This window comes from Pseudorasbora parva, chromosome 8 (genome assembly GCF_024679245.1).
Source record: "Pseudorasbora parva isolate DD20220531a chromosome 8, ASM2467924v1, whole genome shotgun sequence".
In the NCBI taxonomy this organism is placed as follows: Eukaryota; Metazoa; Chordata; class Actinopteri; order Cypriniformes; family Gobionidae; genus Pseudorasbora; species Pseudorasbora parva.
The window spans coordinates 16,330,577-16,355,494 of NC_090179.1; the positions used below are offsets into that span (position 1 = coordinate 16,330,577).

Below are 24,918 nucleotides of genomic sequence, written 5' to 3' on the forward strand. Positions count from 1 at the left end.
TTGTGCTTTAAATAGTAATAACACAAGTTTTTTAAATACTTTATTTTACAGTTTACAATTACAATTTGTTTATTTATTAGTAGTAATAACAAAAACAGTTATTAAATTATATACAACATTATGACAACAGTTATTAAATTAATTTATTATAATAAAACTATATGTATTATTTTACAATGAAAACAATAATAACAATAACTTATTCTTATTATAATAAGTGTTGTGGGATGTAACACAAGTAATCCGATTTTTTTACATCATGTGTGACATGACAGAAAAAAAAAAGAAACGCATTTCAGCAGAGCCACCCTCTGGTTTTTATGACTCTTTGACTCCTTTTTACAACTAGTACAGGTGTTGCTAGGCTATCTCTGTGAAAAGGCTGAATGCACACCCTGTGCTTATCTTGCCCAATAAATCCCACTAAATGACCTGTTAATCACCGATTAGTGGTGTTACAAATAGGCCGCGGCCCTCCGTGGTGCAGACGTCTTATCTTTGCTCAAATACTCATATCGGAGTTCGGCCAGTGGTGATTTGCTGACGTTCTGAAGAAGCAGAGATGAGTCACGCTCTCCTTTGTTTCCGTCGTGTGCTATAGGGCATGTTTGCAGGAAAGGGGAATTTTGAGCTTCATTAAGGCCTTTGAAAAGTTGCGCCTCTATATCTCCACACACTTCAGGGTGGTTTGGTTATCTCATGAGTCGTGATAAGGGAAGATACAGTGATTTTACTGCAGACTGAGTGCACACATAGGCAGAGTACAGTATCCGGGTCATTTGTGACGCATTAACACATCGACAGGAAATATATTTTCTTTCTTGTTTGATCTCTTTTAATCTTCATCTCTCTCTTTCTCACACACACTGCACTAGCCTGCCATATGACCTTGGCATCCTCAGGCGATCTGTGTCTGGCCGTAACTCTCTCTCATTGCCAGGATCTCGTCTCCCATTGATGAGGACTCACTGAAAAAAAGCTAATTTCCATCTGAAGTTAGTGCAGCCACTGAAGCTGAACTTATTAAAATTGCCATGTGACACTTCTCTCCCTCTCTTTCCCTTTCCCTTCCCTTCCTCCCCTCTGTGGAAATAAATGAAGTGAACTACTCTGTAGGTTGTAATGTAATTGTACTATGCATGAATATAGCTGAGAGCTGTGTAGGTTAACATGGCTGAGAGGTGTGTGGAGTTTTTTAATTGCAAAGGCAGACTAGAGTGAAAGCATCCTGCTGATATGCTTTACGTTCCTCCCAGGCAACTTAACAAACGTGCACGTACTCACACTCACACACACACACGTAATTTAAGCAACACCCCAGATATAACAATTAAAGATCAACCCAAAATGATTTTCCTCACCTTCAGGTAGAATTATGAGAGACTGCTTATGATATGTATTTATTTTTTAAATTACAGTATCTATCTAATAAAGTCCACATTAAAAATGACTAGTGAGAATCAGAATGAAGTCATAGATATGTAGTGTGTATGTTTATATATATATATATATATATATATATATATATATATATATATATATATATATATATATATATATATAATATGTGTGTGTATGTATGTATGTATATATACATATATACACACTCACCTAAAGGATTATTAGGAACACCTGTTCAGTTTCTTATTAATGCAATTATCTAATCAACCAATCACATGGCAGTTGCTTCAATGCATTTAGTGGTGTGGTCCTGGTCAAGACAATCTCCTGAACTCCAAACTGAATGTCAGAATGGGAAAGAAAGATGATTTAAGCAATTTTGAGTGTGGCATGGTTGTTGGTGCCAGATGGGCCGGTCTTGAATATTTTACAATCTGCTCAGTTACTGGGATTTTCACGCACAACCATTTCTAGGGTTTACAAAGAATGGTGTGAAAAGGGAAAAACCTCCAGTATGCAGCAGTCCTGTGGGTGAAAATGCCTTGTTGATGCTAGAGGTCAGAGGAGAATGGGCCGACTGATTCAAGCTGATAGAAGAGCAACTTTGACTGAAATAACCACTCGTTACAACTAGGGTTGGGCATCGTTTTGATTTGAACGATTCTGATTCCGATTCTTACTTTCGATTCCGGTTCTTTTCGATTCTCGATTCCGATTCTTTGAGGGGTGGAGTCAAAACATGTCACATCGATATTCAATGCTATTTTCAATAAAACGGGGAAAAAACGCTGCATATACTGTCAATTAGATAATTTTTATATAATTTTTTTTTGTCTGTCTTCTGAAAGTCTAGGCAATCAAACATTTCTTCTGAAGAGATCACTTTATATGATAAAGCTTTTAAGCTTTTTCTCATATATAAACATTGATCAATTACTATTAAAATTATCTCACAAATATTTGTTAACTCAATGTATTTTTTACAACGGGGTAATTGTGTTGCAATAGTTTACACACAGCAAAAGTAAGCTTGATTTTGAATGGTAAATTGAATAAACAAAGATACATATTACTAAAAAATAGCACAAATAAATACAATAGAATAAAAGATATAAATGAAATAGACTGCTTTATTTTTTCAGGTAGGTCTAACATTCAGGTAAGAAACTGAATAAAAAAATGCAAAGTGGCTAAATAAATTTAAAATAACATTGGATAATGTTTTTGCAAAAAATTAAATAGTTTCATATAAAACCATTAAAGTTACACGCGTTGATCAGTCAAGAGCAGTGTGATCGTTTGTCTTTTTGTAGTTTGACTTTGAATAACAAATGACTGCTGTCCCTTTAAGAACTGCCGCACTCATGGATCCTGAACACTTTTCCTGTTACTCATTCTTCATTTCTTCCTGAATTGTTTAAGACTGTGTTTACATACTGTTCAAAATGTGCACTGACAATTTGTTTGAGTGTATTTGACCAATAATAAGCTGTAAAAAGAAGCGAATATTTGCACTTGTATGTCAGGGGCGGCTTTATTACGGTAGGCTATGTGTGTGTGTGTGCGCTTCAGATGTGAGCTTGAAATCTGCGGGGATTCGTAGAATTATGTGCAATCCCGTGCGAAATTCAGACCGATCACACACTAACACTAACACGCTGTCATGAGGAAAAGTCCAGCAGAACGTGCGTCCGTCGTGTTCAGAGGTTAACCGGCTGAATGAGAATATGCGGCTGCGCGTCAACTCGCTGTCGGTCAGAGAGGAGAGGAGAGGAGAGGAGAGGAGAGGAGAGGAGAGGAGAGGAGAGGAGAGGAGAGGAGAGGAGAGGAGAGGAGAGGAGAGGAGAGGAGAGGAGAGGAGAGGAGAGGAGAGCAGCTGGGGTGGATTGTGTAGGCTGAGCAGGATATCGTATCTTTTCAGATATTTCAGTATCGATATTTTTGACAACACTAGTTGCACTGTGCTGACCCAGGCTTTTAAAAGTGAAATAAATCCACACTTCAGAGCCGCTTACCGGGCTTCCATGACTAAAAGAACAAGCGGGCGCGCAAGCACCGGAAATCAGGTGGCCATGGAAACCAAAACTTGCACGCTTGGAGCCGAAGATCGGAACCGAAAACAAATTTTCTAAACGATTCCAATGGAATCGTTATTTTTTAAACGGTTCCAAGTTAGAACCGGTTCTCGATGCCCAACCCTAGTTACAACCGAGGTATGCAGCAAATCATTTGTGAAGCCACAACACACACAACCTTGAGGCGGATCGGCTACAACAGCAGAAGACCCCACCGCGTACCACTCATCTCCACTACAAATAGGAAAAAGAGGAAAAAGAGGCTACAATTTGCACAAGCTCACCAAAATTGGACAGTTGAAGACTGGAAAAATGTTGCCTGGTCTGATGAGTCTAGATTTCTGTTGAGACATTCAGATGGTAGAGTCAGAATTTGGCGTAAGCAGAATGAGAACATGGATCCATCATGCCTTGTTACCACTGTGCAGGCTGCTGGTGGTGTAATGGTGTGGGGATGTTTTCTTGGCTGTGTATCTATTAGCTGGCCTAGAAATCTAGACACACTCTAACGGCAGCAAATCTAATCTGTTGTATTTTTCGAGTATTGCCTAGCAACTCTCAATACACTTCTGTGCTGTAAAAAACAAACTCTGGTCGGGTATATAGTCGGTGGGCGGGCTTAACATAGTGACAGCCGAGTTGCGCTTGCCTGCTTCTAGTAAACACAGAAACTGGCGAATAGCGGTCTTTCGAATCAGTTTTAACCGCGACTCTGGAAGACTTGGAGTTAAGCTTTTCTCAGAAAAAAGAACAAAGAACGGCACTGAAGTCATTCTTAAAAAGGGAAGATGTGTTCTGAGTTTTTGCCGACCGGATACGACGAAAGTTTAATCTATCAACAAGCTCTGCTTCACCTTCGTTGCTCTGGTTGGTTGTAGCGTTATCCTATCGCGTGCAGAGGGAGTTTGAAAGACAACCGTTTATCCCGCCCCTCTAATTGAGCCCTGTCAATGGTGAGTTTCCAGACCAAACATCTTGATGTGGATCTGGCTTGTCAGGCTATCCGTTAGCAGTAGCAAGTCCGTTTTTGCTCTTGAGAACTTTTCGAATGTCTTGGTGGAAGAGTAACTGACTGCTACTTTTGATACAATATACATTCATAAAAAAGTCATATATTGCCTGCACACAGGATTGCCTGACAGCATTCATATGTTTGAAATCAAATCAACCAGAGTAAGGGATTTTCAGGCTACTGTTGAATCCCCTGTCCAAGGTTTCTTCTCTCCTTAATTACCTCTGAAGCAAACCTCCAGTGGCTTCCCTCAGCCCGATGAGGAAAAGTGGAGTGATAGAAGGATAGCAAGACAGATATGGGTTCACATATTGAGTGTACTTCATGTGTATGTATGAAGTATGTTTGTGTGTGTGTGAGAGAGAGAGAGAGAGAGAGAGAGAGAGAGAGAGAGAGAGAGAGAGAGAGAGAGAGAGAGAGAGAGAGAGAGAGAGAGAGAGAGAGAGAGAGAGAGAGAGAGAGAGAGCGAGCTCGTCAGTCTGAGAGGAGGAAAATGATTCTTGCCCCAGGCAGCGATCGATCAGATCTTAGATGCAGAATTCCCAGCGTCCCTCTGCTGAGCCCATGGAGCTGATTAGCTCATCTCATATTCTCAGAAAACAGGAAAGAGCGCAGGAGGAAAGAGGATGGAAAAAATGAGAGGGGGAAAAGAAAGTCTACAGGAGACCAAAAGCAGTGGACAAGCAAAAAGAAGAAAGCAGTCAGATGTGGAAATAAACATGAAAAGAGTCAGCAGAGTGCTGAGAAAGAAATACTAGAAAGACAGCCGCTTTTATTTATTAACCATGAAGAGAGACTGAAATAGACAGTAGATGCACTTTCTTTCGTTATTTTCTTTCTTTGGATTTTTTCTTGTTCACACCATGTCAGTTTTAAACTCTTCACCGTGTAACATGGCACCGCCCTCAGCAGCACTTCTCATTACTGGACATATGCCGCGTTCCACCATATATAAAATATATAAATAACAAAAGTACGGCTGGTCTGCCGAGAGCAAGAGCAGGGCTTCTGCATTTCAAAGTGCAGTGGGAATATTGCATGTGGTCAGGTCTCTCTGACTTTGTGAGTGGACCCGTGAGCACTTCTGAAAGAGGCGGTGGTGGAGAAGGGGAAGGATTTTCGCATTCTCTCAGTCTGGATGCTTCTCTAATTCTAAGCGCATGCATCCAGTTTAAATGAAGTCAGACTGCTTTAAAAGGACTGAGGAACTGGATCTGAACAGGTTTGCTTATATGCAGGCACCCCATCTGAGAGATTACCCAGAGACTTTTTTTCTTCCTCATTATTTTTTCAGACTCCGCTCTATTAGAAATCTCCTCCTCTGTCACCATTCATTCATTATTCATTCCTTTTATTATAGACAACCAATATGTTTTTTAATAGCTATTATTGATGCTGATATCTAAATAACAGTGGGTGGCTAATATATTGCTAATATAACAAATGTCTATTGTGTTGCTTAAAAAAAAAAAACGTATTGAATGCAATATTTAATCAAATGTGACACAAATTGCTTATTATATAAACTATTCTCTAGATATCAAAATCAGAATTGTGTGTAAATATACTTTGCCTGGCCAACAAAAAAGTCTGTTTGGATTTAAATAGGCAAATGCTAAAGGGTCTATGATTGGATCATCATTGTGGTAAATGTTTATGTTTCTAGCATGTTATATGTTTGGCAAAAGTTCTTCTAATCCTAACCGATGGAGTGTGTACATTTTAATTTATAAAACAACCATGTAGAAAGACACATCATGGCCATATTCCAGGATGACATTGTCAAGATTCATCAGGCTCAAACTGAAAGAATGGTTGTGAGGGAGCATGAAGGATCATTTTCACACATAAACTGGCACCTCTGAGTCCAGAACTTAAATTTATTAAAAGTTTTTGGGATGTGCTGGAGGAGACTTTACAGAGTGCTGGACTCTTGCATTCTCTCTCTCTCTCTCTCTCTCTCTCTCTCTCTCTCTCTCTCTCTCTCTCTCTCTCTCTCTCTCTCTCTCTCTCTCTCTCTCTCTCTCTCTCTCTCTTTCTCTCTCTCTCTCTCTCTCTCTCTCTCTCCAGGGTCCCCGCGGAGTCTTAAAAAGTCTTAAAAAGTATTAAATTTCATAATCAAAATATAATTAAATTTGCGGAAGCATTGCGTTCTAGGTCTTAAATAATGTTAAACAGGTCTTAATTTTCCTACGTCCACGTAACTCTACCTCATTGAAATGCTCTCGCCTCCGCAGCACGCGAGCACGTGTGTTTGTTCCGTGGTGTCTGTAGTTCTTTCTTTCACTAGACCAACTATTGTTCGCTCCAAATTAGACAAGCATGCCACTTATATGGCAGCCAATCAGCTTTCGTGTTATTGGCACGAGCCTCTTTCTGATCGTACCCCACAGACGCATAAAACGGATTTTATTCTTCAGCTGAGTGTGACGGTTTTTGTAGTTCCGCGTTCGCGAAAGCGAATCATTCTCACCATCTTGCTTAATGACCAAATAAATGTATTATATACCCGACTGCATTAAAAATAGTTAATAACAGTGATGTAAACGCTGAACTCCGATGTCAGGCTGCGTGTGTTTGCTGCCTGTCAGCGCTCGCGCGAGTGTATTGAATGTTATTTCTAGGCTCATTAGCCTAACGTTACTCTTGAACGATCAAATATACACATTATGCAAATGTCTATATCCTGATTTGAGTTAAAAAGTTTGGGACGTGTCAGTAACCACTGGATCTGCGCATTAGTAAGTTCTCAAAGTGAAAGCAAACTAATATAGCTTAACAACAACACAAGCGGGGGAAACAGCACTTACAATTAAAGGAACACTCCAACTTTTTTAGAAATGGGGCTTATTCAACTTTGCTACATTTAGATATGTGGGGAAATGCATTTCAAGTTAAGCTAGCGGCGACCCTGCCAGACTAAAACAATGCATGCACTGAGACAAATGCATTTGCCCACATATCTAAATGTCTAAAGAAGTTGAATAAGCCCTATTTCTAAAAACGGTGGAGTGTTCCTCTTTGTAGATATGCATCTGTTGTATTTATTTGTCCTATTGTCATTTGTTTATATAAAGTATATTTATTACTGACCGATTACTTGATTACGTAATTACTTGAAAACTTTTTACTTATATTAAGCAATTATCGCTGTGGTTTACTTTTAAGATGTTGGTCATATTTCCCACCCCAAGCGATCGTGTTATTAAACATAGATAGCACACCGCTGAACCAGCCTTTTTTGTTTTTGTAATAGGCCTACCGAACAAGATGAATGCATTTTGTCAGTTTTATTGCCATGTGTGACTATTGTGCATCTAACATAATAATATGGTTAATGTTGCATCCTAATTATAAAAAAAAATAAAAATGTTTGCAAATTTATAGAAGTGACCAGCATATATATATATATATATATATATATATATATATATATATATATATATATATATATATATATATATATATATATATATATATATATATATGTATATGTGCTAATCCTTGTGGGATTGAGCTATGAATAATAAGTTAACTAATACTTTGTTCAATTTAAATGAATTAAATAATATAAGTTTAAGTAATTGAGTGATTCTGCATTTCCTATGCATGTTTTTTTTTATTGCGTGATATAGGTCTTAAATTTTATTCATAATGGTCTTAAAAAGGTCTTAAAAAGTCTTAAATTTGGCTTGGTGAAACCTGCAGATACCCTGTCTCTCTCTCTCTCTCAGTATCTTGCATTATCAGCGCAGTATCTTGGGAAATGTGATCATCACCTCACAGCCGGTGTAAAATAGGACTCGGGCAGAAATAATGTTAATGGATGCAGTTATTAACGTTACTGTAGTGTAAAACAGAGCAGGACCGAGTGTTGAGGAGCTGATCACGGCCGCTGGAGTGATTGTTATACAAACACACGGCTCGCGAGTACCGGGACTTTTATTATGACGGGACGGGACACAGTCGCCGGGCGCGCGCACTTCCGCTTTTTTCGGTCATGACTATAAGGTTAAGCCAGCAGCTCTGTTTATCATATTAGATACATTTAAGTGTGTTTAAAATTATGTTATGACGTTACTCTGCGCGTTCGCTCTGCGCTGATGTGACATAAGAGAAAAGCGCTTCTGCAGAATAAAACCGAGGGTAACGCAGATATGACGCGATTGACAGGCAACTCGCTCAAACGCTATGCTGAAACGTCCCGGTCCTTAGTTAAAATAGCAATTTTCTCACAATTTACAAATAGTTGGAAACATTTGGGATATTGTAAGTACTCAACTGAACAAAATATATAACACTGGCCTAGTGCTTTTTGGATATTTTACTGCAAAAATACTACATAGTGCACCTTTAACAAAAGTGTATGTGTTGATAATGTAGTCTGTACATTTAGACTAATAATCAGTTTTGGGGAAAGTTACTTTTAAAAGTAATGTTACAATATTGTGTTACTCTGTAAAAAAAGTAACTATTTGCATTACTTTAAAAAAAAAAAACATGGAATGCATTGTTACGTTTGCATTACTTTTTGTTACCTGGGATGGTCTTGCTTGTTTTTTATTTTATTTTTTATATATATAACAAAAAAGGTTCTATTTTTGGCAAATGTTAAGGCCAAAAGTGAAATGAATGAGCTTCAGGCTTCATGTAGACAGTAGAGCGTGCAGCTCAAACAAACCTTTTAGCGATCCTGCCAGAATAGGAAAAACAAAAGAGAGGAGAGCTGTCAGTCATTACATGGACAACGAATTAACTCAAGTTACTTATCTGAAAAAGTCTCTCAGATGTTTTGTTATAAATTTTAAAGTAATGCGTTAATAAAAGAAAAAGAAAAAAAAAGTCATTTTTAATTTACTTTAAAGCAATTATTTTAAACGCTTTACCCAGAACACTGCTAATAATCATATTGTATAAACAATGTCAGGTCATTTCTGTACATAAAAACACTTGCTGCACAGCTATGCAAACAATAACTGTTTCGCCTTCACTCTGTCTTTTGCAGAAAACTGGTAGTGTATCATCCCGCGAGCCCTCGGTGTGTTTGTATGCATCAGAAAGCACAGCTCATTATTTTCCTATTACATATTTACACATACTGTAAACATGAGAGCCAACAGTTCTGCTTCAACATGCAAATCAATGAATGCATTACCTCGCGCAAACTCTCGTTGATGTTATAGATGATTTAATGCTCGTAGATGCCGTCTTTCACAGCTCTCCCTCCACAGAAGAACCGGAGGGAGGGAGGGTTGGGACGTAAGGAACGGGGGATGGGATGATGAGAGAGAAAAGCCAGGGGGGGTGGGGTGTTTGAGCGGGTTGGATGCATGTATTTTGACCCTGCACTGCCAATTAATCCTACCTCTTTTTAATTGGGGCTGAACGGACTCCAAAGGGCAGTGCTGAGATGCGCACACACTATATTGTACCCGTTAGGCATTAAACATGCAAGCCTCATTTGCATATAAACCAGGTCTTGCGGGTGCAGTTCAATGGTCTCTGAACACAAGCAAACGACTTAAGCCCAAAAAGGCAGATTGGCTGTCTCCAATTTTAGCTTCTTTTTTTATTTCCCTACGCAGTGACTGTGCTTCCTTTACACTTCCACTCTTCAAACGCACACACACACAAACCCAGACATCCACGGAGCTGTCTGATGTGTGTGTCTCTCTAGAATGCCTCTTATCTCCCTTTTCCTCCAAACACCCCCTCATCCCTAACTTTACAGCCCTCTCATTTCTCGTCTTTGATCAGGGAAGTGGCGCACCACCGAAATGACAGTGGCTTGGTTTTAAGCACAGGTCTGCCGCAGTCCAAAGAACAGAGAGATTTCTTTAATGAAGGGGTTTGTTCCCTCCCAGAGCTTTTGTGTTAGTCAAAACCACACCAGTATGTTCGTAGGAAGTTACCAACACCTGCTTCAGGAATTACACACAGAACATTTCAAGGAATGGGTCATTTAGACGATTTTTCACTCATATGTTGTTCCAAACCATTGTTTTGTTCTTTTTTTTCCCTTTCTTCTTTGAAAGAGATGTCCATGTTGCACTTTTCCATACAATGGACGTGAATGGTGACCAACTTCTCAACATTTAAAGAGAAGCTCATTTATACGTTTTGAGCCTGTGCATACGTGTTATTGTCCGAATACAAATCTATAGAATTACATCAAAGGAGTCTGTGATGCTTTTTGTCATTTTTGGAGTTCAAAAAGCTTTCATTGTATGGAAAAAAACTTCTCTACAAAAGAAAGAAAATCTTAATGGTTAGGGTGAGCAATATGATGAATGAAAATTCCTTTGTGGGGTGAACTATTCCTTTAAATAAACACGAAAAGAAAAGCCAGCATTGTGTGCTGTAATGCATCCCCATGACATCATGTGCTGAGTTCAGCGAGTGTCTCCTGTAGCCAAAATCATCACGTTTAGGCTTGAAATACTGATACATCCATCTGGATCTAGTCAGCGGTGCACTTTATTTGTATTGAATTTGCATTAGTAGACAAAACAGAATCTCATTTGACCTGAAGTCCATTGGAAAATTGATTGTTCTTAATATTACTCTAATATTGATTGTGCTCGTACATCAGAACAGCATCATTGAGCAAGCATTTGAAACTTGAGGAAGCTTAAGCTAAAGTCCATTGTGAATCATCCTCTGAAACATATTTAAATGTATACAACAGTATTGAAAATTGGTTGATTCTGATAATATATGTGTGTGTGAATATGTGTGTATATGTGTGTGTGTTTGTGTGTATGTGTGTATATATATATATATATATATATATATATATAATAAATTAGGAAAATAAAATGCTATAATTTTATTAAATTTTATAATAAAATAAAATTTCTATATTTTTATTATATGTTATTAAATGTTCAAATATTTACGTTTTATAATAGCATAAAAAAAAAATCTTGTTTACATTATTTAATCAAACCTTGTCTCTCTGTTGTCAGGATCCCGTCTGCGTCAGGAAGACTCTGCACCCCGCATTGTTGAACACCCCTCCGATCTGATCGTATCCAAAGGTGAGCCCGCCACCCTAAACTGCAAGGCTGAAGGGCGTCCCACCCCGACCGTGGAGTGGTACAAGGATGGCGAGCGTGTGGAAACGGACCGGGACAACCCTCGATCCCATCGCATGCTCCTGCCCAGCGGTTCTCTCTTCTTTCTGCGTATCGTACACGGCCGTCGCAGCAAACCGGACGAAGGCTCCTACGTTTGTGTGGCCCGTAACTACCTGGGAGAAGCCATTAGCCACAACGCCTCGCTGGAAGTAGCTAGTAAGTGCTTGGCTGGTTTCTAATTGCACTGCGGCTTATGGGTGTCTAAGTATTTATAGTATATGATATTAAGATTTCAGATGTGTTCTTAGCAGTTCCCTTATAGAATAGAATAGAAGTCGTATAGTCTTTCAGGAGTGGTTTGAAAGCAGTCCAGTCTTAATTTGACTTTGTGTTTGTGACTCTCCTGGCCTCAAATTGAATCTAAGAGAGCCTGTAGCCCCTCCAGCTGAATAGAAAGCGTTTCCAGTTTCCTCCTGGGTCTCTGAGCCTCAATGGACTCAGTGGGTCGGATAATCTCGATGGAGATGGGCAGGATGTGACTGTGCCACTGGACCTGCATGGTGACCCTGATGGAGGAAACGGGCCAGACGCCCTGAAGAGAACAGAATAGGTCGCAGTAGGTGGTCGTGAGCTATAAAAACCATAAATTAACTCACAGTAGTTTATGATATTTACAGTAGAGATCACAAGATAGCAGTTACCTATATCTGTTATGCTTCATTGTGGTGTGTTGTATCTCTCTGTCCAAAAGGCATTTGTAGTTTTCCAATTTCAATGAGTTGTGCATCAACCGGGTCAATTTTTGTCCTTTTTAAAAAGGATTGACAAAAACGTTTTTTGTGTACAGGCTCAAAGCAGAGTTTAAATGGGCTTATTACTTAAAACTTGTGGTTTTCAGCGATTCTCCTTGGCCTTGGACGTGCTACGCATTACATACCGTCTCTCTTTAAGCTTGAAAGGACTGATCTCAGATATCAACCGCTTTTCAAGTATGCCTAGGAGCTGTCACCAAGACTCTTGTTGTAATCTAATCGAGTCAGTGGTGGAGCTGGAGGGGGGTGAGTCGTCGTGTAGTGTGTACCAATGGCATGTCTTACTCACTCAAGATCTTACCCTTATGGAAATGTACTATATATATATATATATATATATATATAGTGGAAAAAAAAGTTCAGATAATTATTTTCTCTAAATAGTGTTTTTCTTATTGTTTTAGACATTTACACATTTTTGCATGTATAGTTGTAAAAATATATGTTAAATATATGGACAATGGGGTAAGAGAAATTAAGTTATATTCTTGGAAATATGCTTCTTAAGTAAATTGTGTGTATCTTCCAGTAAATAGTTAGTTAAAGCCTTGCAACTCATACACACTCATGCAACTCAGCCTGAAAACCTGTACATTCATTTCTACTGCTTCTGTCACACTTTTTTGGGAACCAATCAAAGACTGGCTTATTCACCTGGCACGCTATTGGCGGGTTTAACACGATGACGGTTATGCCCGTTTCACACATACTTCGTCTGCAGTGCGTGCACGTGCGTGTTGCGTTGCGTATGCGGTGCAGGGTCCGCACGCTCTGTTGTGCTTTCACATAGGCTGCGTTTGCAGTCCACAACTGATCCGCTGTTGCATACCACGAACACAGCATTTATTCATTATTTTTGATTTAAAATCCAAAAGTTGTTACTGAACATGTCTCGTCAGAATTGCAATTCTCCTCGTTTACTCTTTCATAGAAGTCAGATTAACGTACTACATTTAAACAACATTTTATTCAATTCATTAATTCGTATTTATATGGCCTAGTACTTTGGATTTAGCTCACGCAAGTGGCAAAACATTTAAACATAGGTTATAGCCTAAAATCACAAACATTTTAAATTAGAAACTTACAAAAGGCTATTCAAAAACAGCCGACTCTCGTCTTTTCTTTCGTTTTTGAACTCTTTTATTCTGCAGGTCATAAATAACTTTTTTTTTCCACCTCCAAGAAAGGACGAGTGCTCTCCATTATGGAACTTTTTTTACCTAAATGCCAGGTAAGGTGTCGTTTTGTTGCTTAACGTGAGAAAAAAAAGCCATGCTGACTTTGAAACAATAGTATATTTTTAATTATATGCATCTGTGGTGAAATTAATAGATTTTCGCGACAGTACATGTTTATTTTAATGCGAACAATGTTCTATCACTTTAATGCAGCAGTGCAGCGCAGCAAAAAATAACCTCGGTGCGAAAACGATCGGCGCACTGCTGCAGACACAACGCTCCTGGACTGGACTGACGGACAGCATCCGCGTGCAGTGTGAAAGCTGTAATCCGTTAACATGGGTACTGAAAAAAATACACACCGCATACGCTCTGCAGACGGAGTATGTGTGAAACGGGCGTTAGAGACGCGATGGGCGGTTCCCCATTAATCATGCCGCTTGTGGTCTGATTGGTTGAAGGACTATCCAATTGTGTACAGAGTCATTTGAATAATGCTCGTTGATCACGCCTCTTGTGCAGTAAAATATAAAGAGCAGACTCCCCAGACCAGTCTTAAATTGAGCTTGGTCTGGTGATAGCCAGACGACATGTAATACTTATTTCACATGCAAAGATGTCAGCCAATCACAGCAGTGGGCAAAGTCTCACAGCGACACGCCCCTTCAAACAGAGCGTTCAAATTAGAGCCTAAAATCAGGGTAGAAAATAGAAAATTCATTTATAAATGATGACAGTTTTTTAATGTAAAAATCATATTAACATTATAAGTGCACCCCAGGAGATTAATAGTCATTTATAATTGTATAAAATAGTATTTAATAAATAGTACATTTTCATAAGGGTTCCAATTGCAAAGCTACAAAGTTTTTGTTAGCTTCTGTAGGCCAATGTCAGTCAAAGAGAAACATAAATATGTATATGTGGAAGTTGGAGAGAAATTGATGTGAGCTTGGAGACTAAAAAGTGAGAAAATATCATGCGGTATATCAAACAGAGGGTGATATACTGTACACTATTTGTTCTGGAGGCCTTCTTTTTTTTTTTTTTTTAAGTATGAAAACAAGAAGATTGGCGGGCGGGCGGACAACTTGGCCCGACATGAGGAAAAGCTTGGGCTGTTTGGCCGCAGCCTTCGGGCTGCTTATTCTGAATAAGGTTCAAACAGGACCATAATGACACAGTGGCAAAGCTCAAAACCCTCAGTGCCTGTCCGCTCCCTCCTCCCCCCGTCCCGCCGCCATGCATGTAATTACCCCGTTCAGGCAACCATGATGGAAACCTACGACAGGAAGGTAGTAGAATTCCTACCTAAACTCTCTTTTCCCGTCCAAAACTAGACAAGTCGGTGTCAGAGGCGAAGAGAAATCTATCACTTCTCGGATATCAACACTCACCTACTTATTCAGACTGACACCAGGAATGTCAGTCGTGCCATTGCCAAGAAAACCGCCGAAAAGGAAGTTAAGACCTCAAAATGTATTTGTTCTGCCTAGCCCGCTCTTACAAGAATCCAGTTTGAACACTGTGTACACAATCTTTCCTTTTTCTAAAGTTATTTTAATAATCCCGCCTTTACGATCGCCCAACACCCGGCGGACCATAAATCTAATCCAACTTTCAACAAGCCATGTTTGGCCAGGCAACGACGCTTAGCGCAGATCTGTTGTGGGTTTATTATTAACTTTATGTACAGTGGAGGCTCTGTGCGGCACACTGAGGTAAAATGGGTCAATCCGGGCATCCGCTGTGCTCTGTGTGCCCTGTGTATGTCCCTGAAGTTGGATTTTGCCCCTTTTGTTTCCATGTTTTCCTTTCAGTATGAAACTTGCAGGCTTATAATGCTTCATGTGTCACGCTTTGTTAGAGTATAATGACTTGCAGAGGAACAAAGAATGAGAGAGAGGAATGTAAGATGGGGCTGGCTTTATCCATAAGAGCTCACTGTTCACCCCGATGGCTCCGGGCCACACGTTGCGTAATGCGTAGTATCAGGCTGCGTTTTTAAGGATGACAGACGTGTCTGTTGGAGTTTTTTTTCTTTTCTTGCACTGTTAAAACATCTGTAAAAATGGCGATCAAAGAAAAGGGAGTTTTAGGACCCGCATAAATGACAATGAGAGATTGATGGGCGGTAATGTCACGTTACTGTTATGACTACTTTCAGTATGAAACAGGTTAGATTAGTTATAGCTCTATGTACTGCAAAAATCATATCCCTAATCATTTTTTACTACATTCTGAAAACGCCTTGCTGAGGAATTTCCATGGAAGTGTTACTATCTGATTTCACAAATAGTTTTTTCTGAATATAAATACACAGTGTACAGTCTTTCTTCTGGCTCTTTTTTTAATGATTTTGTTCCATTGTTGTGGTCGCCTGTTGACTCAGAATGTGACAGTTGGTCGGTTGGGCGTTTGTCCCGCCCCTCCTCCACTGTGATTGGATGGATGAGTAGAAAGTGACCTTGATGAGTGCGACATTTTACACAAAGTAATAAAAACTTGGCGACAAGAAAACCGGTGATCAGCGCCTTGCCATGCTGCTGCCGTTTTTAAATAAACTGTGATCCCATTGGAAACAATGCTTTGGTGGACACACAACCTAAAGTTACTCTACCGTTCAGTACGTTTTTGAAAGAATTTCTTTCTTTTATTCAGCAACGATGCATTAATTTGCCTGAAGTGGCAGTTAAAGCATGTCTTTTTAACTTTCTTGAACCGAAAGAAGTACGTTGGGATTGTGCTTTTCTATAAGTTTAACCCCAACCAAAGAGCACTTTCTGGATTACTTAAAGGGATCCCCTGGTGTTGAGACTTGTATGGCTTAATATAACATAAATGATGTCTCTTGCTGAAATGTGTAGTAGAAAATCCATGAAAGATCTACGTTATTTAAAAAAATCGATTTTATATTTGGACCATGGGCGGCGCCATTTTGTTTGCGTTCTAGGTTGATGACGTAGAATGGTTGAACTCCTCAATCAGCTGGCGTTACCCGTAGCTATTTTCACCACAACGCAACTCGAAAATTGTTTCAGAGTTTAACAAAACCAAATTATTGCTTTGTAATTGTACACACTCAAACATACATGTGCACACAAACTTTTTCTCTCACAGACTCACACACACCCCAACAGATCTGCGCGAACACACACGCACTGCACGCGCGCATACAACCCCCTCATTCACTATTTCCCTGTATTGATATCATAGATAGACGATTGATATGCAGTAGATTAACTGTAATGCCTAATGTGACCAGCAGAGGGAACTATCTAGGTATAGGACCATGGGATAGGGGAACGCGAGGAAGAGAAGCAGGATGTTTTGGTGATGATGTTGGTTCGTGCATTAAAGTATGAGCACAAGCTCAGTGAATTAAAACCTCAATCTTTAAACTTTCATCTTTGAGACACGAATAACATTCCCTACTTTTGTTCACTAATACAACTTGAAGGAGTGAACTTGAAGTCGGACAGCTGTTGTGTGTAAATTGGCTGTACACTTGTTATTGCGGCGCAACGTGAAGCTGAATGAGTGCACTCGAACATGTCCACTATGGTGTCGGACAACACTACAAATGGCCGTCCCTTCAAATAATGCCCTATTTCAGGGTATAGGGGTCGATTTCAGATTCAGCCCCTGTCGTGGAGACTGAGCAGCCCAACATCTCGATTGAGACAGCGCAGTCTCTCAGGTGTGTGTGCGCGCCCGGCGATCTGTTTGTGACTTGTGTAGGTGAGTTTGTGTGCACATGTATGTTTGAGTGTGTTTTAAGTACAATTACAAAGCAATAATTTGGTTTTGTTTAACTCTGAAACTATTTTCGAGTTGCGTTGTGGTAAAAATAGCTACAGGTAATGCCAGCTGATTGCGAGTGCAACCATTCTACGTGATCAACCTAGAACGCAAACAAAATGGCGCCGCCCATGGTCCAAATATAAAATCTATTTTTTAAATAACGTAGATCTTTCATGGGTTTTCTACTACATATTTCAGTAAGAGACATCATTTATGTTATATTAAGCCATACAAGTCTCAACACCAGGGGATCCCTTTAACAAAGTTACTTCCAACAAGCAGCGCTCCAAGAGTTTTCCATTGACCATAAAGACATTTATAATGTTACAAAAGATTTCTATTGCAAATACTTTTTTTTTTCTTTTAAACTTTCTATTCATTAAATAATCATGGTTTCCACAAAGATATTAAGGAGCACAATGGTTTTAAACATTGATGATGATGATGATGATAATAGTAAATGTTTCTTTTGGCTAATTTCACCAAATTAGCATAATGGCTGCTAAAAATTCAGCTTTGCATCAAAGAAATAAACTACATTATACAACATATTAAAATCAAAAATAGTAAAATCAAAAATTTTAAATAGTAATACTATAACACAATATTATTGTTTTTACTGTGATTCTAATTAAATAATTTAGCCTTGTTGAGCGTAGCAGACATTACTTTACTTTATAACAAAACCTTACTGATCCCAAACTTTTGAATGGTAGTGCATCTTATAGACATTTCAATGTTCATATATATATATATATATATATATATATATATATATATATATATATATATATATATATATATATATATATATATATATATATATATATATATATATAACAAAGACAGTTTTGCAGTGTATAAGCCAGATTTACTATCAGCGTGCGCCCTAGCAAACCCTCTTTTGACATTAAAAAACTACTGTCAGGATTTACAAAAGACACAAAGTGAAATATTAGAGCTGAAAAGGCGTGGGTAGGTTTATTTTGGGGGGATTTGTGGGAGGAAAGTATTTAAATAAATAATGCTAGGTGATTTACTACGGTTTGCGCAAGTCAATGTACTGGTGTTTGCCTCATTATTTTGGCTACTTCCCAAAAAAGCAGACACTAACTGGTGGATTGTGTTGGTCATTATAGAAACGATCCATCTGCGTCTGTGTTCTTTAAATTGTGTGCTGTCAGTAGATCACACGCTTAACTTTCCATTCCCATTGGCGCTTTTTTAGAATTGCGCTCTCCCATGCTAATTTGCCCAGTTTAGTAAATCTGGCCCTATTCGTGAAAATAGCTAATATTTTCCAAAACCTCTCAGTTTTTACCTGTAAGTACTCTTTGACAAGTCAGCTTTGTCCTTTATTAGCATGCTAAACAACTGCAGCATGTGGAAAGCCTGTAATTATAGTGTACTCTTCCAGTTCTTGAGCTGCGGCGGGAGCGTGGATCAGCACGCCAGACCCCGATAACCCTGTCAGCACGTGTGGTGCAGTCTAAAGCGCTCTCTAGTCCTGGTCTTAGAGAGAATTAGTCTCTTATTAATCCGTGAAATCATTAAATCATTCCATTACGGTATTTAATACAAAAATCCGGTATTTAAAGTTCTGATGACTATCGGGTAGCCACACATGCTTTAAAATAATGAGATGAAGCATTCATGTGAGCATTGCAAGTTCATATCTTGCTCAAAGGAGGATAAATTGAGGAAACGGAGGGGGACAGTTGGCGTTGGTCCTCTGAAAGGTTGGGTGACACCCCTCATTATTCCCCCACAGGACGTTCCCCTCCGCTACATCTGTGTGCTCCCGCCGCCTTTGATATTCAAACCGACCCGTTTCCATTATAGATCCATCAGAGCTGTGCAGAATTCACTTCCTTGTGCTTTCCCCTTCTCAAGCGCCAGTGTGCTTTCCACTGTTTGCTCTGAGAATATTTGTGTTTCATTAAGTTTTATAAGAGTGAGCCACGTTGTAGCTGTAGAGGACAAGGGTTTGGGTCCCGGGAGAATCCTCTTTCGGGCTTCTTGAGCGCATTTATAATGTACTCTGATCCTTTCAGCCCTCTTCATACCTCAGCTGACATTTCAGAAATTAATTTAATTGTGTTTTTTTTGGGGATGGGAGCAGCTAGAGGCACGTAGGCGGCAGATTTTGTCTCTGACTCGCCTGTAAGCTAAGCAGCGGCCTATTTCCCTGAAAAGGGTAAACCGGCATAGTGTTTCCGGCAGAAAACGAACCATGTTTGACGTGTATTCCCAATCCAAGAGAAGTAGGAAGACGGCATCCCTCACATCTGCTTTTGAGTTGTCAGTACGGGTAATCGTCGCAAACCGGCTCTCTTTAATTGGCTAGTGGGTGTGTTTCTCCTTAAGCATCACGGGGACTATTTGCAGATGCCCAGAAATTACAAGGAAAACTAATCTGCAATGTTTAATTACAGCACTGAGGGGAGTCACTGACAGCCCTTGGGGGATGGACGGAAATAAAAAAAGAGACCAGAGAAGATAAGTGCAGGTTCTTCCTGGTTTTTCCCATGTTATCGTGCTATCATCTCTCTGGAGATCCACACTAGCTCTTGTTTTGTACTCAACCTGATTAGCATTAATGTGGATAATTGCTTCAACCTCAGGGCCCCAAGCCATGCAACATCTGCCATGCATATTCAGTCATGTGATTCCAACATCTCATTCTAGTGGCATAAAAAGTCACAGATGCGTGGTATTGCGGTTTGTTTGGGGTTATGTCTAGGGGAGCTTTTGGGGAGAAATTGTTGACTGATATTCTTTTTTTATTTCAAATATGTCAATATTGTGTATTTAGATTTGCATACTGATTTTTTTTTCTGTTAAATGTAATCTTTAGCAAATCTCAGAATGAAAGAATATTGTTTTCATGTTTGACTATTGTATTGTGGTTCTTATAGGATTTTTTTAGTGCTCATGTTTTATTCATTTAGACAAAATAATAAATTGAAATATAAAAAATAATAAAGTGTACTATTTTAATATAACATTAAGCTATTTATTTTAATGTAGTCAAACAAAATGGTAAATTAAAAACATTTAATTTAAATCTAAAAATATTTGTGAATTTTAATATTGCCCATTTATTTATTTTTTTATTAAAAAAAAAATAGTAATGCAATATTGACCGAAATAATTACCAGTTTATCGTAGTTGAACAGAATTGTAATATTGTGCATACCTATTTAAAAAAAAAAAAAAAAAATTAAGTAGTTTTCCTTGTTTTGGACAGAAGATCAGTGCCCAGTAAGTTTAGAAAATCCTCACTAATGTTGGGTTCATAGCCAGTCAGATTTTGCCACGACCCGTTTGACGTAGTCCGTAAACAACAATGGCTGTTGTATAGTGTGTTATAGTGGACGACCAGAACCACTAGCATGTTTAATTTTATGCTTTTTTTTTTTTTTATATACAACTTTTAAACATGACGAAACAAACGAGAGGAGATTTTTTTGGTGCTGCTTGGTGGAATTATGCAATGGAGGAAAGCTTCATGGAGTGATGGCAACCATACTGCTCGAGGGACTGCACGACAGAGAGACAAAAAATGAATGCTAGGGAACAATATTGGAAGCGCTTCAGCAACCCTGAGTACTGAAATTAGCATTAAAGGGTTAGTTCACCCCCCAAAAAATCTGTCATTAATTACTAACCCTCATTTCATTTGACACCCGTTAGACCTCATTTGACACCCGTTAGCCTTCATTGACATCAATGTCATTCCCTCTCTCAAGACCCATAAAGGCACTAAAGGCGTCGTTACAAAGCCCATCTCACTGCAGTGGCTCTACAATCATTTTAGGAAGTGACGAGAATAGTTTTTGTGCGCAAACATTTTTTGATAACGACTTATATAGTGATAGGCCGATTTCAAAACAAAGCTTCCTGAAGCCTCAGACCTTAATGATTCAACGTATCGATTCATGTTTCGGATCGCGTGTCAAACTACTGAAATCATGTGACTTTGGCGGTCCAAACCGGCGTTGATTCGTCTTTAGTGCCTTTTATGGGTCTTGAGAGAGGAAATGCCATTGTGGCCAATGGAGGCCTTTCTGAGCCATCGGATTTCAACAAAAATATCTTCATTTGTGTTCTGAAGATGAACGGCGGTCTTACGGGTGTCGAACGACATGAGGCTGAGTAATTAATGACATCATTTTAGAATCTAGTTCTGCCTTCTCAAGGACATCCCGCACTTTGTTTAAGACGATGCAATGATTTGGTCGGGAAGCAACATGTAGTCTGACATGTTTCTTGTCCGGTCAAAATCACAATGTGACATCGTCTTAACAGTCAAAAATATTGTGTGGTCTAAACCTGGATCGAGGAGGCTGCAGAATTATCCAGGAACCCAACGGACGGTGGCTTGAGAATATAAAGTAACGCTTTCAAGGAGTTTTAAGTCTTTGTTCTGCTTTTGTCAAAGACAAAGCTCTCCTACTGCAAAGCTCATGGGCTAGGGGAGATGGTCAAATGGAAGTAGGGTCGGAAAGTTCACCGCAGTAATGAGGGGTGGACAGAGCTGGATGGATGGATGACAACTTCAGGATGGATTGCCATGTGAGGGTAACCGGCTCGGACAGTTGGGTGAGAGACCTGACACCTGCGTAGTTATTTTAGTGTGGCCTGTCCGTCTTTCAGAGACTGTCTCGGGTGAAGAATTAACACACTTTGGTGACTACTTCAGATAACAATGTCTTAAACCAATACTTTACAGTTGGCCGTTAAACCACATTTGTTTAATTTGCAAGTTGACTACATTGGAAGTGCGTACACTTTGCATACAGGGTTATCTGAGTTTATGATTGTTTAAACTCTCGGTTTTCCTAAAGCTGGTATGAATCCCATTTCATTTGCATAGATATGACTGGAATAAAATAAAAATTCCCTACCAATAAAGAAACAGAAGAGGATGGAGCTATAAAAGAGCTGTTTGAGGGCGAACGAGAAGCGTAGTTTTGAACAGATGGTGGATGTTGATCTTCTTTGGGCATCTGGGTTTTGCTCAAAATGGAGGATAGGTAGGTAGATGTACTCGTCGGTGGTAATTAGAGGCCCTCACCGTGACCAAGCATTTCAGACTCGCTTTGATCCCAGGAAATGCGCCGCATCCTCAGACAGGTGGAGATAACTTGTGCGAGCTTGGCTGGATATCTCCTGAGGTCGTTTTATGGACAACGGTCCACACATACAAGGCAAATCCCTCTGGAACCAGGTGGCTTAGCGCAAATCATTCCCTGAAGCGCACACCCTAATTTATCAGATTGTTATGGCTAAAATCAGGCATTTCATTTCTGTTAAGTTGTTCTGGGATGTCTATATAGGGGTTCATTTTAGAGTTCTGTCCTACAGCGGGTTCATTTTTTTCTCGCACATCAAATACCATGCAGGGACTTGTGTCGTCTCGCTTTCGGCTCCACCCGGGACCCGTGCACTCGTCCTGATAAACACAGCGTAGCTGAAACTATTTGGTCCTCCTGTGGCAAGAGCCTGCAGATACGACCCATGTGATTCAGAATGATTTCCTCTTGGCTGAACTCCATTTGCGATAAACACGGCTGATTGTACAGTCCCTCTCGGTCGGCGGCCCAGATAGGAAGTGTGTCTCAGAGGCTAATCTCCCCCTCTCGAACGGAGGGCCGAAGTATTAGTCCCGCTGCTGTCTCTAATCCCCCACTTTTGATTTGAGAGTCTCCTGTGGCATTTGGGATTGAGAGGAAAGTGTTTCTCTCTCTCTCAAACTCGCTCTCTTTTTTGTGTTTATTTTTTAAAACATCTTTATGATGCTGTCCTGCTCTGCTAAACTTAAGCATTTATTAAAGCAAGGTTAAGCCGTCGCTTGAAGCCTTTCAATCAACTCCAGTCCAGAAAGGATTAGCAAGTTGGGAAAATGAGAAATATCAGAGATTTGAGGCAACAATTTCTTCGGTTTTTGAAACTCTGGGCTCATGTCTTATAAATGTCATGTATTTTTATCGGAAACTCTACTGCTCGTTACTTCCTGCTGGAAAGTTCAGGAATAAGTGATGCAACTGGAGCGTAACTTGATATTTTCCGAGGACACATTATTTCATCCATCCCGTCTGCCCTCATTTGCTGCTGTACAGCAAATTTTTATGATTGTGGTTGGTTGCCTGTTGGTCTAGATGCTCTAGGTTAGAATAGTTTAGGAAGAAGGAAAAAAAAAAAAAAAAAAAAAAAAACTACCGCTAGCTATGACTATTTTAATTTTTTTCACACAATACAAATACATTTTAAATACAAAATTAGAAATTTTTAACAGTGCTAATTAAAGTATATGGATAGGTGATAGGTGAAGATAAAGGTATATAAATAAATATACTATATATACATGCGACTATTTCTTAAATACATGCATGTACGTGTATTTATATATACATAATAATTATACACAGTACAAACACATATATTATGTAAATCCAAACTTTTATTTTGGATGTGATTAATGGTGATTAATTGATTGCCCAGCATTAATTTTAATTTATTTATTTATTTATTTATTTATTTATTTATTTATTTATTTATTTATTTATTTATTTATTTATTTATTTATTTATTTATTTATTTATTTATTTGTTTTTTGTTTGTTTGTTTGTTTACAATATGCAATATTAATAAATAGGACTTGTGTAGTTGTATTTATAGTTCCGTTTTAATTGAGTTCAAAATATTTAATGACAAAATGTAATAAACATTTGACTATAACTAAATACATGAATTTAAGTTCCATTTTAAATTTCACATTTTGTAAATTATTATAATTTATTTATAGTTCCATTTTCATAAAAAATAATGAATTGTTTTTAATTAAAACGGTACTGTAAATAAGTACATTAAAGTTCTAATTTCTTTTTACATTTTTGGATTAATATTGCTAAATAAATAAATAAATAAATAAATACATAAATAAATAAATAAATAAATTAATTAATTAATAAATTAATGAATTAAATTAAATTAAATTAAATTAAATTAAATTAAATTAAATTAAATTAAATTAAATTAAATTAAATTAAATTAAATTAAATTTATGCTATGTATGTGTATATAAACACACACACACACACACACACACACACACACACACACACACACACACACACACACACACACACACACACACACACACACACAGGACTGATTCTGGACTGATGAGAAGAGTATGAAGCAGCAGGGTTTTTTTTTGTAGACTAGAAAATTCATAAATTCGGGAACAATTGTCATTGTCCACTGGACTTTGTATCAGATCTTTTTTAGTGTTGTAAGCCACAGAAAGAGTGAGAGAGCGAGACAGAGAGCAAACGAATGGACAGGGACAGACACACTCCTGTCACACACGTAGCCGTAATAGTTTGAATGGCGAGGTCAGCTTGAACCCCTGCCCCAGATAGAGATCTGGCGTTTGGCTTAGCTTGCCACTCTTTGAGACACGACAGCTATGGCGCTAATCCTTCTGGAAAGGACATTACGACATGGCGTGACTCTGACCTTGGAACCGTTTCAATCACAAAACAG

At 38.7% G+C, this 24,918-nt stretch overlaps 1 protein-coding gene across 5 annotated transcripts in view; it reads left to right on the top strand.

Moving 5' to 3' along the window:
- The window catches only part of robo1 (roundabout, axon guidance receptor, homolog 1 (Drosophila)), a 368,894-nt gene that overhangs the window by 179,489 nt on the left and 164,487 nt on the right, over nucleotides 1-24,918 (top strand). For all 5 annotated transcript variants that reach the window (XM_067450215.1, XM_067450213.1, XM_067450214.1 and 2 more), the window contains one exon: nucleotides 11,457-11,783. In XM_067450215.1, the coding sequence (XP_067306316.1) occupies nucleotides 11,457-11,783 (327 nt within the window). The remainder of the gene's footprint in view (nucleotides 1-11,456; nucleotides 11,784-24,918) is intronic.